Source organism: Anas platyrhynchos, chromosome 12, assembly GCF_047663525.1.
Source record: "Anas platyrhynchos isolate ZD024472 breed Pekin duck chromosome 12, IASCAAS_PekinDuck_T2T, whole genome shotgun sequence".
Taxonomy (NCBI): domain Eukaryota; kingdom Metazoa; phylum Chordata; class Aves; order Anseriformes; family Anatidae; genus Anas; species Anas platyrhynchos.
In genome coordinates this window covers 20,276,505-20,290,954 of record NC_092598.1, presented here as the reverse complement: position 1 = coordinate 20,290,954, position 14,450 = coordinate 20,276,505, and the positions used below count along the sequence as shown (strand labels likewise).

The window sequence follows — 14,450 nt, the reverse complement described above, 5'->3', positions numbered from 1 at the left end:
ATATATTGGTGGAACTGTCCTCTAGAAATCAAAGCCTCTTATACCAGGATTTGGGCTTAAAACCTGACCAAGTATCTTAAGGTAAAATCTGCCAGCTATAAATGATCAACATGGGTCACTGAAAATCCCAGTTTGTTTTAATGCAGCCAGAAGTTTATCAAACTTAGTGCGGCCAATCAAAGATGAAATCGCAGCTAACTGAAGCTGAGATGTCTCAATTTTATTTCAACTATATTCTGACTGTGAAAAGAGCACCATGCCTTGCTGTGCAAGGAGTGTATCAAGTGTATCAGTACTCTCTCTTGAGATATGAACACCCACCCATCACTGTTTGCAAAAAGAAAGGCAAATGCAGAGTGTCTCCCAAAATACAAAAGGACACAAGAATCTTGCCCTGGAATTGGGTGTTGGAGATGGATCGCAGGCTTCCTGATCTCTCTGAGTAGGAGAGACAAAAGGAACCAAGACTCAGGACATGGGCTCTATGCAAAGGGAAGGAAGGCTAACAGATTAGCAGAGCGCTCCCACTGGCTAATCTGCAAGTGCAGAAACATCAGGTGAGATTCCCCACACTAGTATGCACAGATGGAGTGTTATTTCATGGCACAAAATGTCACCGAGAAAATGAAAACTCCCCAAAAACACTACTTTCAAGAGGTTGGTGTCTAATTGAGTGAAATAAATGAGAACTGCTGACATGGGGATTGTTCATATTCATCTATTTTTGCTGTGAGGTGTCAAGAAAAATGAAATTATGTATTTAAATACTCAACCTTAATACTTATATTCCTCAAATACTCAATAGAATGTCAGTAAGAATTTTAAAAAGCTATTTTTGGAGGGGGGAGAAAGGAGGACTTGCACTGCATTTTCCATTTAAAAATGGCTTAAAAAGTAGAACAGACAAGCTTCTGTTGCTTTTTTTTTTTCCTTCATACTTCATACTTCATACTTCAAGTCAAATGCATTATCACTGGGCAGCGCTTGTAAAAGGGATATGGTCTTTAAAATCACATAAACTCAAGCCATCATAAAATGTTTGTTGAATTGATTGGAAGATGAAACAAAAAACTAATGCAAGTAACATGACCTCATTTCAATAATAATGTTGGAGGTTTTTTTCATTGTTTTAAAAATCTTATGTCTGAGAAGATGGGTAAAGATATTTTGTACACAGCAACTAATCTTAGTTTTCAAAGTGTTTTTGTTGTTGTTATTGTTGCTTCTTTAGATTCTTTGCTACATTTTTCTGTAACTGATTGATTGTAATCCTCAAATATAAAGAAAAAAATCCAAGTAGTAATTTACCAGCTGATAACTGAAATTAAGTATCAACTATTTTCATATATCAGAAATCTAACTACTGATTTTGAAGAATCTGGAAATATTTCCAACTCTCTTAACTGTTTCTTAGTGAACTGAGACACAGGAATTACAAGTTCAGCCATGCAAATACTTAGGCTTGTGATTCAGTTTAAGTAGTGACAATACTGTGAAAGTAAAATACTCCAAGAATATAAGCGAGATAAACTTTGTTGGGAGAATTTTTTCTTTTTTTCTCAGACCAACTAATGCACTAGAAAAAGCAGAAAGGGGCCTGAAGGAGCTGCTGTAAAAAGCTGTAAGCACATATACTTTCCTAATAAAGTTAAACAAAGCTCTGACTAACCTTAAGTTAACCAGGGTAACCACTCTTAAGTGTTTGCAGATTTAGGGTTTCATTTTAAATTGTCAGGCTTTATAACTATTGATCACATTATCTTTTATTTTCTTTTTTTTTTTCTTTTCCTTTCCTTGTTTTTTTTTTGTTTTTTTTTTGTTTTTTTTTTTTTTTCTTAAACTTGAATACATTATTCAGCTCTGACAATGAGTTTTTTGTGATTAGTTTGAAGGTTAAGTGAGATGAGCATTATTGAAGTTTTTCTGTCCTTTGCTGACTCTGCTTTTTAAAGTGATACTGTTTTTCAAAGGATTTACATTCTAAAATCTCTTTCAAGCAAAAACTTTTCTTACAAAATTGGAGATAAATTGAAAAATCCTCAATCTCACTTGTTCCAAATAGGTTTAACTTTTTTTTTTTTTTTTTTTTTGTCAAATGTGATGTGTGATATGAGGAAGTAAATCTGCAATTTTCTAAATCAGATACTAGTAAAGGTAAAACAGGGGGTTTGTTTGGGTTGTTGTTTTAATTACGTGAAGGCATACTCTTAATTAGGCAAATCACAACTTGTACAACCTCTAGTTAGGATAGTGAAAATGGTCAAAGGCAATTACTATATGTGTGCCATTGAAACAAATTAGAAAAATAAAATTAAAAAAAAGGTGTGGGGGAGGAAAAGAACACCTCTTCACTACAGGTAGATGCATTCCATCTACTTGGCCTATGATTTAATGAATATCATGGAAACGGAATGCACCTCAAATAAAAGAACAGAATGAGAGAGAGAGAGAGAGAGAGAGAGAGAGAGAGAGCAAAGCATCCAGTGTTTTTCTTGGGTTCTTACTAATATCAAAATACTGAAAAGTTTGCAAGTTACCATGTGAATTTTTAAAAACATTCTCCTCCTTTGAGTATGCTAAAGCAGTAAATATCCCCTTCAGATGCCACTAGCACAGATAGTCTATATTGCTGCTACACTAGATTAAAAGCAAGTTCTTTCTAAAACTCTGTATAACTCTGTATAAGTATATGCATGCAGCACTGTTGATTTCAACGGAGTAGACCACATAGAAGACTAGAATTTGGCCCACAGGGTTTAACATTTAAAAAAATGTATTACTAACAAACATGACTAAGTATATTTAAAGAGCAGCTTCATGATTCTGCACAAGTGTTTTCTGAAATGGTCTAAAAGAAGGTCTAAAACTTACCACACAAGTCAGGTCTCTTGATACATCCACTAGTTGCTGTGCTACTTGCAAGTCCATTAAAGGCTGCTAAGCCATCAGAGCTGTAAGCTCTTAGGACTGACAACATGTTCATCTGCTTCTCCAGGACCTGTGGACCCTGAACTTGTTCAGCTTTCATCACTCCTTGTGCAGTTTCATGGGAGGATAGAAGATTCTGACTGTGCCACTGCTTTTCTGGTGCTTGTGGCAGTGGTGATACGAGCCCTTGTGCTGGTTGTGAGGTGACCATACTTTGTATATTGTCGCCTCCTTCGCTGCTTTCCTTGTTAAGGGCAGACAACTGCTTATTCATAATATCTGGTTCTGTTTCAATGTCCTCATCTTCAATGTTTTCTTCCTTGGAAGACTCCATATCCTCAGATGAAGCTATGTCAGAAAGGTCATCAGTAGCACTTTTATTTACAGAGTCAGAGAGAAGAATATTTGGGTCATCTTCGGGTTGTGGTTTTATTTCAGATTCATTACTGGTGCAAGAATTTTGTGTTCCCATGCCAATAACACCAGGATAAACACCAAACTGCTTATAGAAGTCTGTTGTAAAATTACAAAAAGTGGATTCCATGTGGCTGGGCCAGGCAGTACTCTTTTGCTCTCCCAGGGTCTCTTTATTTTGTCCTTGGGTCATTTTCTCAGAAGCTGAGTCCAGCTGGCTAAGTATGTTTGAAACTACTGCCTCTTTGTTGGACTGTACAGAAGAGGGGAGCAAGCTCACTTTATTAACTGAGGCTGAAGCTTCTCTAGATTGGTCTTTGTTGTTCCCTATGATGTTGTCTTTACGTTTAGCCTTGCCCAAGTGATTGGCCTGGAGGTGCAGAGCCATTAGTTCCATAGATGAAGTTGTAAAGGAGCAAAATAAGCAGCCATGCCAAGCAATATTGTCTTGCACGGTAACAGATGAACCTGGGAGGGAGGCTGCATCTGGCCTTACGGATAAGTCAAGAGGTTCATATTGTGACTTTTCTGTCTTTCGCTGTGAGGACTTGCTACTGATCTTTTCCTCACCCCCATCTGAACCCAGAGCTTTTGCTGAAAGTGGATCTGACAGAGCTTTATCCTTCATTTCTTTTTCTTTCTTCAAAGAACTTAAGACAAAGTTGTCCATGAAAGCTTGCAAAGACCCTTGAAAGTTCACACCATTCCCAACCATGTTCTGGTAAGCACGGCCAAGTTCAGAGAAGTGTGTTCCTTTGGAAGATATGTCTGAACCCTTCATATTGTCTGAAGATACCTCAGATGACATACCAGCTGCTTGTCCTTGCTGATCTCCAGAAGACAGCATTCCTGACGTCCACTGCTGTGAGACCATGCCACTTCGGAAGTCGATACCAGGAAGCCCCTTGAAGGTTCCTCTCAGTATATCTGGTCTAATAAACATGGAACTTTTACTTGATGTCTCTTCTTTGTGTTCTTGATTTGCAGCCTGCCCAGAGAGTGGTCCTGCTCCATTCTGTCGCTCCCGATGGTGCCTTTCCAAATGGTACTTGAGGGATGCAGACTGAGTACCAGCATAATCACAATGTGGACACTTGTAAGGCTTCTCACCTATGTTTATGCATAAAAAGACAAATACAAGAGAAGAGAGTTAACTGCACTTTGGTGTATGGATGAGTGAAGAAAAAAAACAACATTAGCTGCATGAAAACAGGAAGATCTTACAGCTAATAATTCATTTTTTAAAAAGAAACGCCTTTAATTGAAGACTAATTCATAAGCTGAATATTTCTAAAATGGGTTTCCAGAATGTGGGGCTATTCAGGAATGACATGGTATCTACACACAATTAGCCATCTTTTTCTTAATCTAACATGTAGAAAACTGTAGTAGAATTAAAAGCTATGATTATGAAAATGAAGCATAACAATTTCAACCACAGTAATCATTAAAAGTACAAGTTTAAAAAAAAGAGAGACAAAGAATGTAACAAATGGATGGTTGCAATATTTTGTGTATACAATTGCTCTAAAATTTGTTTAAATTATACACATGGAAACCATTTTTAAACCTAAAAATTTTATGGCACTGTTATGCAAGACTGAAATGAATGATTTAAGTCTTGCTCTGCAGTAAATCATGGATATAATTAGCAAATGGCATACTGCACAAGTAATTTATCATTATTTGGAGGGCACCATTCCAGAAGGATTCAAAGATCTGCAGACCTACTGCATTGTTTCTAAATAAAGAACTATAAACACAGATTCTATAAAATATTAATATCATTATACTACATTATGATTGCAACATGTAAGAACATATAGTTAAAATAAAAAGTAGTCAATAAAATTAAAAATCAAGTAATAAAAAAGTACAAAATATACTTAGTTTCTTTATTTTAAATTAGCATTATCTACTGGCTTTTGCAGTCTTTTAAATTTGTGCTAATGGCAATTCTAATGCTCAAATAGTAAAATTTACCTGTCATAAGTGCTTTCCTAGGATTAGCTCGAATAGAGTTTTAAAACATATAAGTTGATGTTCGTGAATTAAGTATGTATTTTAGTCCTGTACAAACTTTTATTGTTTGTCCTATACTTTAAAAGAGGCAGCAGATATTACGTGCATAATAAATATTCACACATAAATCATATATCCAAAAAGAATGTATGTCTAAGCAAACATACATCTAAATTTTTGCACAACACCTGTTAGGAATACAGAGCTCATTTTAAAGGAAGTATAGAAATACTCACAAAAAGAGACAGAAATGTGAAAAACCTGCAAACTGTCAATACTGACAATTAGTGCTATCAGGGAGCTCAACAACAAGAAGAAACTGTTTTCTCTACATAGCTTTTTCTCCTAAGTGCACAAAAGATAATGGCCAACCTCTTCCAAATGCTGTAATGGAAAAATTTGTTTCAAAAACTTCTTCCATAGGCAAACAAGAAAAACAAACAAAAACACACTGTATAATATTATGTACTTTACCAAACCATCTGGAAAGTCACCCCTTTTCAAATATCCTCAAAATCTGATTAAAACAAAATTGAAAGGCTTTCAAACTTTCTGATTTGTTTAAGCTATAGGCTCAGCTGAAAGTCGGCAAAGACTTGGGAAGCTGCTTCTCTTGCTGATCACAGAAACTTACTAATGAGATGCAACACGAGTCCACTCGAACTGACCAGGAAGGCTTACTGACTGGATATGTGGAACAGTAGGTGGATACATGCTGTAACTCAGACAGGGCTAAAGTAAATTATAAGGAGTGAAAATCCTAAATCCATGTGTAATCCTAAAGCTAAATGGTGAGATGTGAGAGCTTTACATCAACCATGTTAATTGACTTTTTTCGAGAAGGAAAGCACAGCATCTCAAACAATAGGTGTTCAGCAGTGGAAGAGGTAGGAATTAACAATGTTCATGCTTTAGGCCTGGGTCCACATAGTTTAAGGGAAGAAAGCAGGTTTAAACATTTCAGTGCAACTTCTGAGTCTTTCACAATCACCTGATTAAGTTCTGGTTCTCTACCACCAAGAAGTACATCTGCATTCAGTGGTAGTCATGCACAGGCGAACAGTTCCTATGGAATGCATCTTGTCTGCTTGGGCTTCTCTGTCCTCAGGTGGAAGTCTGCACACATGTGCATGTGTGTACATACGCACACCCACCCCGGTCCCATCACAGGCATTTCAGGGTAGGGATAAGGGGACAGAAGACCTTGGCTGTCGATTTGTTTGCATTTCTGCAGGGTTGTTTGGGAGTGTGTAAACCCTGACAGCTGTGCTGTCAGTCAGAACGTGGACAAATATTAACGCTGTTTCTACAACATGCACATGCTGCGGTATTTTTGAGCTGTTTTCCATGATTTTTAAGTTTGTCCCCCAGTTACTGTCAATTACACAACTGTCACTAAAAGCCTCTGACACAACAGAGATACTTCAAGTATTGTCTAAGTAATCAGACTGGTGAAAAACAGCAGACTTTATAAGGTTAAATGCTCTCACTTTTGAGTTTTCACTACTCTTGAAAAGTCCTTCCACAACATCCCCTATGCCTTTACAAAAATCTTTAACACAACTGTATTGATCACTTCCTTTTATTGTAATGATAGTTCAGTGCGTGTTTGCATGGCACATTAAGTGACACCATCAATAAGTGTCCCAGTATTGCAGGCAGTATGTCAACTGCAGGATAACAAACTTCGGCAGGGTGAAAGAGAATTTTGTAATATAAGCTGCTCTAATGTTGCTAAAATCATGCAGGAGGTGTTCAAAGGAATAAGTATTTAAAAACAGGTATAAGTGAGTAAAAATATGCTAACTGGTAATATTTTGCACTAGTGAAAAGTACCTTTGGTCTAAAGTACTGGGTACAGCAACACACTCTTATTTTGAATTGCAGAGCCCTGAAGTCATTGCATTTTCCTTTTGAAGGCCTCTCCTCTGAGTGAGCTTCCTTTTAGCAGAAGAGATCTGGACACAGCTTGCCACAAACACCATACGCACTGGACTGAAATAAGACACTGACTGAGATGGTATGATAAAAAGTTCAAATCTCTCCTCACCTTGGTACACTGCCTCTGTGGTGCTCCTACCTCTTGCATGGCTAGAAACGAGATCTAACATGGAAGGTCTGCAATTGGACTCGACATGTAGCAACACACTGTGCCACCTTTACACTACAGCACTGGCCAAATAACATCATTCAAAGGGAGTATTCAAACATTTTTTTTTTTCTTTTTTCTTTTTACCTCTCTCTCTTTTGGATCAAAATGTTGACAGTGATTAGTGTACTTCAAAGCAATCTTAACTGTTGCTATTTCAAGTGCAGGCACTGGGAGAAGGGAAAGGGAGTAGGACTGAGCAAATCATCTTTGAATCTTTGAAATTTACTGTTTCACTATTTCCTAAATTCAATAATTGGCAATAATACTCAGATGCTATTTCATTCATTCAGATTAACAACCAGTAAGGCCTGTGTAAGTCTGTACAAATGACAAAACAGAGCTATAAGCTTCTATGGGAAAAAAGCTCAACCTAACTTGAAGCAAACAAACCAAAACTCCAATGCAGTTTCAGTGGAAAACCCAAAGGACCCCTGATTTCCAGAACACTAGCAACAATTGCAATTGTGTATTGTCAAAGAATATTAAAGGAGTAAGAGAGCAAGGGCACACTTCCTGCCAGAAGATAACGATAACCTGTTTTTATCTCACACTTGGAAGAAAGGTTTCAGAGAACTCATCCTAGTGTAATGATTACCCAGGTTATATTGCCAAGAGCAGCATCTGGATGAGTTATTTAACACTTAATATCAGTTCACATAAATTAAGGTTGCCATGTAGGAGTGAGGGAACATGATTTTTTCAAAATAATTTTCTGCATTTCATATCTTAGAGTCATTTTTCATTGTTCACAAAGACAATGACTATCCCAATCTTGCTAATTCTCCGGTCCTGTTTTCACCCCTGCAAACCCTTTCAGAGTGGAGTAGAAAGAGTGAATATCCCAATATGTACAATAAAAAAGCATCTTGTAGAGAGCAATTTATCTAGGCAACATAATCACAGTTCTGATCTATCTACCAATCTGATTTTACAAGACACAAGACATCTCACAAAAACTATTTTATATCAGGATACAATAAAATAATAAAATTCAATGTTGCTTGTAAAATCTGAACAAAAACTTGGTATGTAACTGGAAACAGACATATTGCCCAGTAGAAACAGGTCTATTTGTATAGTAGGTTGCATAAACAGTGAGGATGTATAACCTATTCAAACTACTACTAGGTCTTCTCAAAATGCAATCTGATCATACTAGTCATAGGAATTATCTATGCTGGGGGACCACAACCAGATTACAAATAAATTTACACAGTTTAAGGCCAGAAGGGACAATTAGGATTGTCTAGTCTGATCTGCTGTTCAAGACAGGCCAAAGATGCTCACATGGTAAGTCCTGCATCAAAGTCAGAACTACAATTTGACACAAAACATACTTGTCTTAGTTTAAATATATTCTGTTTCAACCACAGCAATGAAGAAGAATCCAACATGTCCTTATGTAAACTATTTGACATGTTAATTATTTTCACTATTCAAAATGTGTGCCTCATTTCTAGTTTGAATTTGTCCTAAGTCTGTTTCCTGTACTGAACCTCACTACATTTTTTCCATACTACACTAACCAGATTTTTTAATCAACAATCCATTTGCAGAGGAAGGGACTTGCACTCACCTCTCCACCTTTTCTTGCTCTGGAGTAGAACACCCTTCCCAATTTTTTCTATGTCCTTTAAAATTATGGGTTCCCGCTGAAGTCTTAATGAAATTTCAACTTGATATTATTCTCATAGAAAGACTGTTCATATCCATAGCTATAGCAATCATCTAACAGCTTCCTTTCTGTTGCTTTTCTGCCATAATACTAGGCCCAGTTCATCAACACCTCTAGTATTTGTTCCTTTAGAGTTTGCTGATTTTAAATTCATATTGTTGAAAAGAGCCCACTTGACTATGCAACTAATCAGTCCCTCCCCATGATTTTTAGCATTTTACGATTTTTGTGCCATTGGTAAATTTTATCAACAGTAATTTGATACTCTTCCAAATAACAATGAAATACCAAATACACTGAGCTGAAAGCGCTGCTGTGGGACTGCCAGGTTACGTACCACTTTTCCTGTGTATACTGTTGGTTTGGGGGCAAATGTCACATAGAACAAGTTATTTTCACAAGCCTTGAGAGAAACTTAAGAAACTTGATAAAACTTACTTTCATAAAATGAAATCGACTGGCATTAACTATGTTACCATTTCTTAATTATTTACCAAATTAATTCTGTAATTTTACCTAGAACTTACATCAATGGGTAGTCCATTTATAATTTCAAAGTCTTACTATTCTTTGGGTTTGGAAAAACTAGAATAGCTCTAGAATAGCTGAAGCTTTTTTTTTTTTTTTTTCCTAAATGAATTTTAATGGTTTGGAGAGCTCTTCAGCAAGGGTTTTTAAGACTTTATCTGCAAGTTATCCAGTCTAATTCATTCTAAAAAATACTAAAATGTAGTGGGCTACAGTATAACAGCCTCACTACTTAATGGCAGAACTGCATCACTGGAAAATACTTATAAAAGCCCATCATGCTTATTTCTGAGAACAGAGCAGAAGAGTATTTAGTCTTCCCTACCACAATAATTTTTTTACACATATTGGCCATTACTAGCAAGATACCAAGTGTTAAACCTGCAAGATCTACAGACGTTACCTTGTACTCTGTAACCCTAATATCCACGTACATATCTTTACTGTTTCTTTTAGTTCCCCTTACCAAAATCTCTGTACTTCTTAACTGTTGATTTATATTTACTGCTGTGAGCTTATTTGTTCATTTTTTATACTTAACATGCAGCTTTTTAAAAATCTGTAATGCACTCTGCACATCCGTTCCCCACTGAATGCCCTCCCACCTTTTTTAAAAAACAGATTTCTCATGGAGTTTGCCTGTGGACTGTCCCTCTCTCCTCCTCAGCACAGTAAGGTCCATGCATCAATTCAGGAACCCCATACCTAATGCTCCAGCAGGCAGTAACAGGGTTTTGATGGATACTCAGGGACAATGTGTGTCTCAGTTGGATCCTATACATTTCTAAACATGCTATAGTTTTCTTTCATGCAAAGCAAATGAAATCAAACATCTTTTAATTCCAGAGAATACTGCTTAATGAAAATATTGAAAACATTTTATAGCATTTTTATTTTACCATTGAAACAGTTATTTATAACCTATTTTATCCATTGTGCAGTAGATATTTTAGAAATGAATTGCTGTATGGTTTAATTAGTTCATTATTATGCCTATTCTTACATGGTAATTTCTTTTATCATTCTAATCATTCACTTCACACTTTTTAAACCAAATGGAATATCAAAAGTTCTGTAGGATTATTTTTGGATCCTGCACATGTTTCACCACACAATTAATCTGTTTGTCAGAAATACTAGTTAACTTCTTTTCTTTACTACTTTCCTTTACTAGCTATTTCTCTCTATTATATATGATTAAACTACTTCTATCCTTTAAGAGGACAGGCTTGTGATGCTTTTCACTCAGTTTATTAAAGATTTTTAAATAGTGCACTAGGTATTATGATAAAATATTTTAATTTGTATAAAGTTTTATAATTGAATATTCTCATTTATTTATATCTCATCTACAATATTTATTTAGTCTTTTTACATGTCTTTACTTAGTTAAAATGCAGAGAGATAAATACAGTTGTTCCTTTGCAGGGAAGATTCAGTACATTAATATAAACTGCACGCTAATTCCCCCAAAGCATATATATATATATGTTGTAAACCTGAAGACTTTTTACACAGCTGCTTATTGCTAAACAGTGCCTTGTCCAGAAGGGGACAATCTGTGTCTCTAATTGCTGTCACTGAAGCTGAGATTCATTATGTGACTTTCCCATTAAAATGTGAGCATTAATTTGTATAATGAAATATCACCCACTGCAGTGTTCATTAGCCATGCCCTACTGTATACTGCACATTGTTAGCTACCTAGAAACTGTAGTTAATTTCACTAATGGATATTTCCCTACTTAGTGTTTGGTAGGAAATTTATACTGTAACATTACCTCTTAAACTTTTAAGGAAATTTAAATTCAATCAATTATTTTCAACAAAAGTTTGGGACGTCATTAAGACAGGAGAAAAAGCATTCCTGTACAATGTTAAGGATGGGAAATCTGGAGAAATCTACAGAAATGAAAAGTCCTTTTAGTTCTTCTTAGAAATGTAAGAATAAAGGATGTTCAATACCAAAATTGTCTTCTCTTGGAGCACACATACCCATTTTCCTTAATTATTCATGTTGCTCATCCCACTACAAGAGCCTTCAGAGAATGGCAACAGGCAGTCTTTTTTTAGGAAGAAAATGTGAATTGAATTCATTTAAAACTGCACCATTTTTACTGTATTTTATCAGTTAATCTCATCAGGTTTTGAAATTGGCTAGTCATATTTCCAAGGGAAACTACAGTTAACACTGTAAATATAATACATGTAATACTTGTAAAATGTGTATCACCCATATCATAATATACCTTCAGATAACGGACACAACCTTGCTAAACTGCTTCTTTCTACCCATATCTGTCTTAAGTTTCTTCAGTTTAGCACAATCCAAACCATTTTCAGGGCTATACTTTGCTCATGCACGTTATTCTGTTTTCATCATACAAGGGATTTAACTGTGCCAGTGATACAGGAAATATAGCTAAGCACACAAACCCAAACTGGTCCACATCTGCAGCAGTTTCTGAATGCTAATGTGAAGTGCAAGAGGTGCTAGAGCCCCTATGTAGTATGTTGCTTGCCAAACATACTTTTATGCTATTACAGAACATAGCAAATTTTAATTATTTACATTTAACTGTTTCTATGATGTCCAAAGTTCCAGGCATGTAACATAAAAATAACACATCTAATTGGTTTTGGTGGGAACTGAGAATGCTCAAGAACATACAGAAGATACTCAGCTCCTTGAATGACGGAACCCTACATTGCTGCCTGCAGAGGGGAAAAACGCAAAGTCCAGATATGCATATTATTGGTCTGAGATATTTTATATAAGAAAGTTTTCCTTCTCTCAGTCTAAGCACCTCTGAGCTGTCTGTGTTATAACATTCACAGCTCTATTACCATTATTTTATAACCAGGAAGCTGAGTCACAAAGTGGCGAGTCCACCCATTTTACTGTGAGTTACAACCTGAATCCAGTTTTTTCTTTTCCTAGACAGATATCCTAACCACTGGACCCTCATGCCTTTTCAAACACCATCACAGACACTGTTCTGAAATTATTAAAAGAAGAATGACACTATTCTCTGGCTGGTTCGAAACAGAATACAAAAGATATTCAGTACTGGAGAATTGTATAAGTATGGGGTCATAACTAAACAACTAAAATCACCAAAGCATTCAATTGTCTTTCCTAAAATATTCTATTTCATTAATGTGATATACTTTGATTTTTTGCATTCTCTCTCTCTTTTTTGTTTTTGTTTTTCATAAAATATTTTTGGGATACTGTTATTCTTGCTGGGTTCCGAAAAAAATAGCAGATCTATTTATGAATTTATTTTTCTTCATGCTTTGCAAAAGTCCATATTCACTATAATTTTAGACATAAGGTCAAATTTTTACTTTGATCGGTATAGCTTCAGTGTTTTAACAAAATCTCTTCCCAATTTCACATGGGGCACATACAAACCTTCCCTGTTTCTGTCTCTTTTCACACTGAGTTTTTGTGAGTTGAAGTAGGTAGTTTTGAAGAAGCAGGACAACACAGCCCATCTCTATCCCCTAGTCAATATAAACAAGTAATTTAGGAGGGTTATGGGGTATTCTTTCTTTCCTTTCTAAGCCATGAGGCTCTAGAAGATTTTGCCCTGAGAGTTCTTCCTCTCTTCTGTCATGGATGTGCTAAGAAACTAACCCTTCAACTGTTTTGAGAGCAAGAAAGAGGATAAACTCTGATTTTACATAATTATGCCCTTTTCTTTTCGTACGGCAACAAGCAGACATCATATCTTATTCTCATCCCCTTAAAGCTGTTCAAGGGTGAATATCATTGCACTAGAAAATAAGAAGAAACCTCTACAGTGTTGGCACTCCAATGAGTTTTTGGTATTTTGTTGTTGTTACTGTTTTGTTTTGAGAAGCTTCTGTGATAGCAAACTACACAGACACTGAGCCCCTGTGTTGAGAAGGTTGCAACCATAAATATCCAAAGGAAAAAAATAAGCAACCCAAGTCACTAGCTAATTCTTTTAAAACAGAGCATAGCTTCCTCCTCTTGTGAAGGATTAAACAGCTTCTCTAGCTTTTTTGGGCCAATTGCCACAGAAGCACCTCCTGGCTGGATCAGACTTTGGGTCTTGTGTTGGCATGCGTACCAAACCAACCTACTCATGTGCCTCCAAATACACAGATGTTCAAAGGAACCTGACTTCTGCTGAACTGCTTGAGCTCATCTCTAAAAAACAGGTGCTGTGAGAACAAGAACAGTAATTGAATTAATGTAGTGGAGAAACACAGTAAAGTGTTTTTTATCAGTCAGTTATATGATCCAGGCATATAATAAAGACAGAGTGTGACATAAAAAGCAGGAAACTGTCCTTGTTAAGTATGAGCTAACCAATATTTATTTAATAACTGGTATCTATTACATCATTTCCATTTACTGTAGAGCAACTTAATTTTTATTAAACAACTCTAGTAATTTGCCAATTTACATTTTTATAATATTTATTACGATTATTTCCAATATGTAAAACACTGTTCCATTTAAACATACTCTTGTCATTATTTACAAATACTTTGTTCTCAACCTAATGGAAATTGATCTTTATCTATTTTAATATTATAACGCCTTTTAAATGTATTGCAAATGTTATTTCAATAATCTATGATTGTTTTTTTGTTTGGTTTTTTTTTGTCTGTATTACTTCATACATGCTTTAGTTCTTGTTTTAATTTTGTTTAGTAACTTTTAATATACAATTTTTATGGAATATTTCCATT

General features: G+C 35.7%; 1 protein-coding gene across 22 annotated transcripts in view; it reads right to left on the bottom strand.

Moving 5' to 3' along the window:
- ZNF536 (zinc finger protein 536) overlaps positions 1-14,450 on the bottom strand; it is a 347,101-nt gene that overhangs the window by 116,569 nt on the left and 216,082 nt on the right. For all 22 annotated transcript variants that reach the window (XM_021272913.4, XM_027466845.3, XM_021272916.4 and 19 more), the window contains one exon: positions 2,872-4,452. In XM_021272913.4, the coding sequence (XP_021128588.2) occupies positions 2,872-4,452 (1,581 nt within the window). The remainder of the gene's footprint in view (positions 1-2,871; positions 4,453-14,450) is intronic.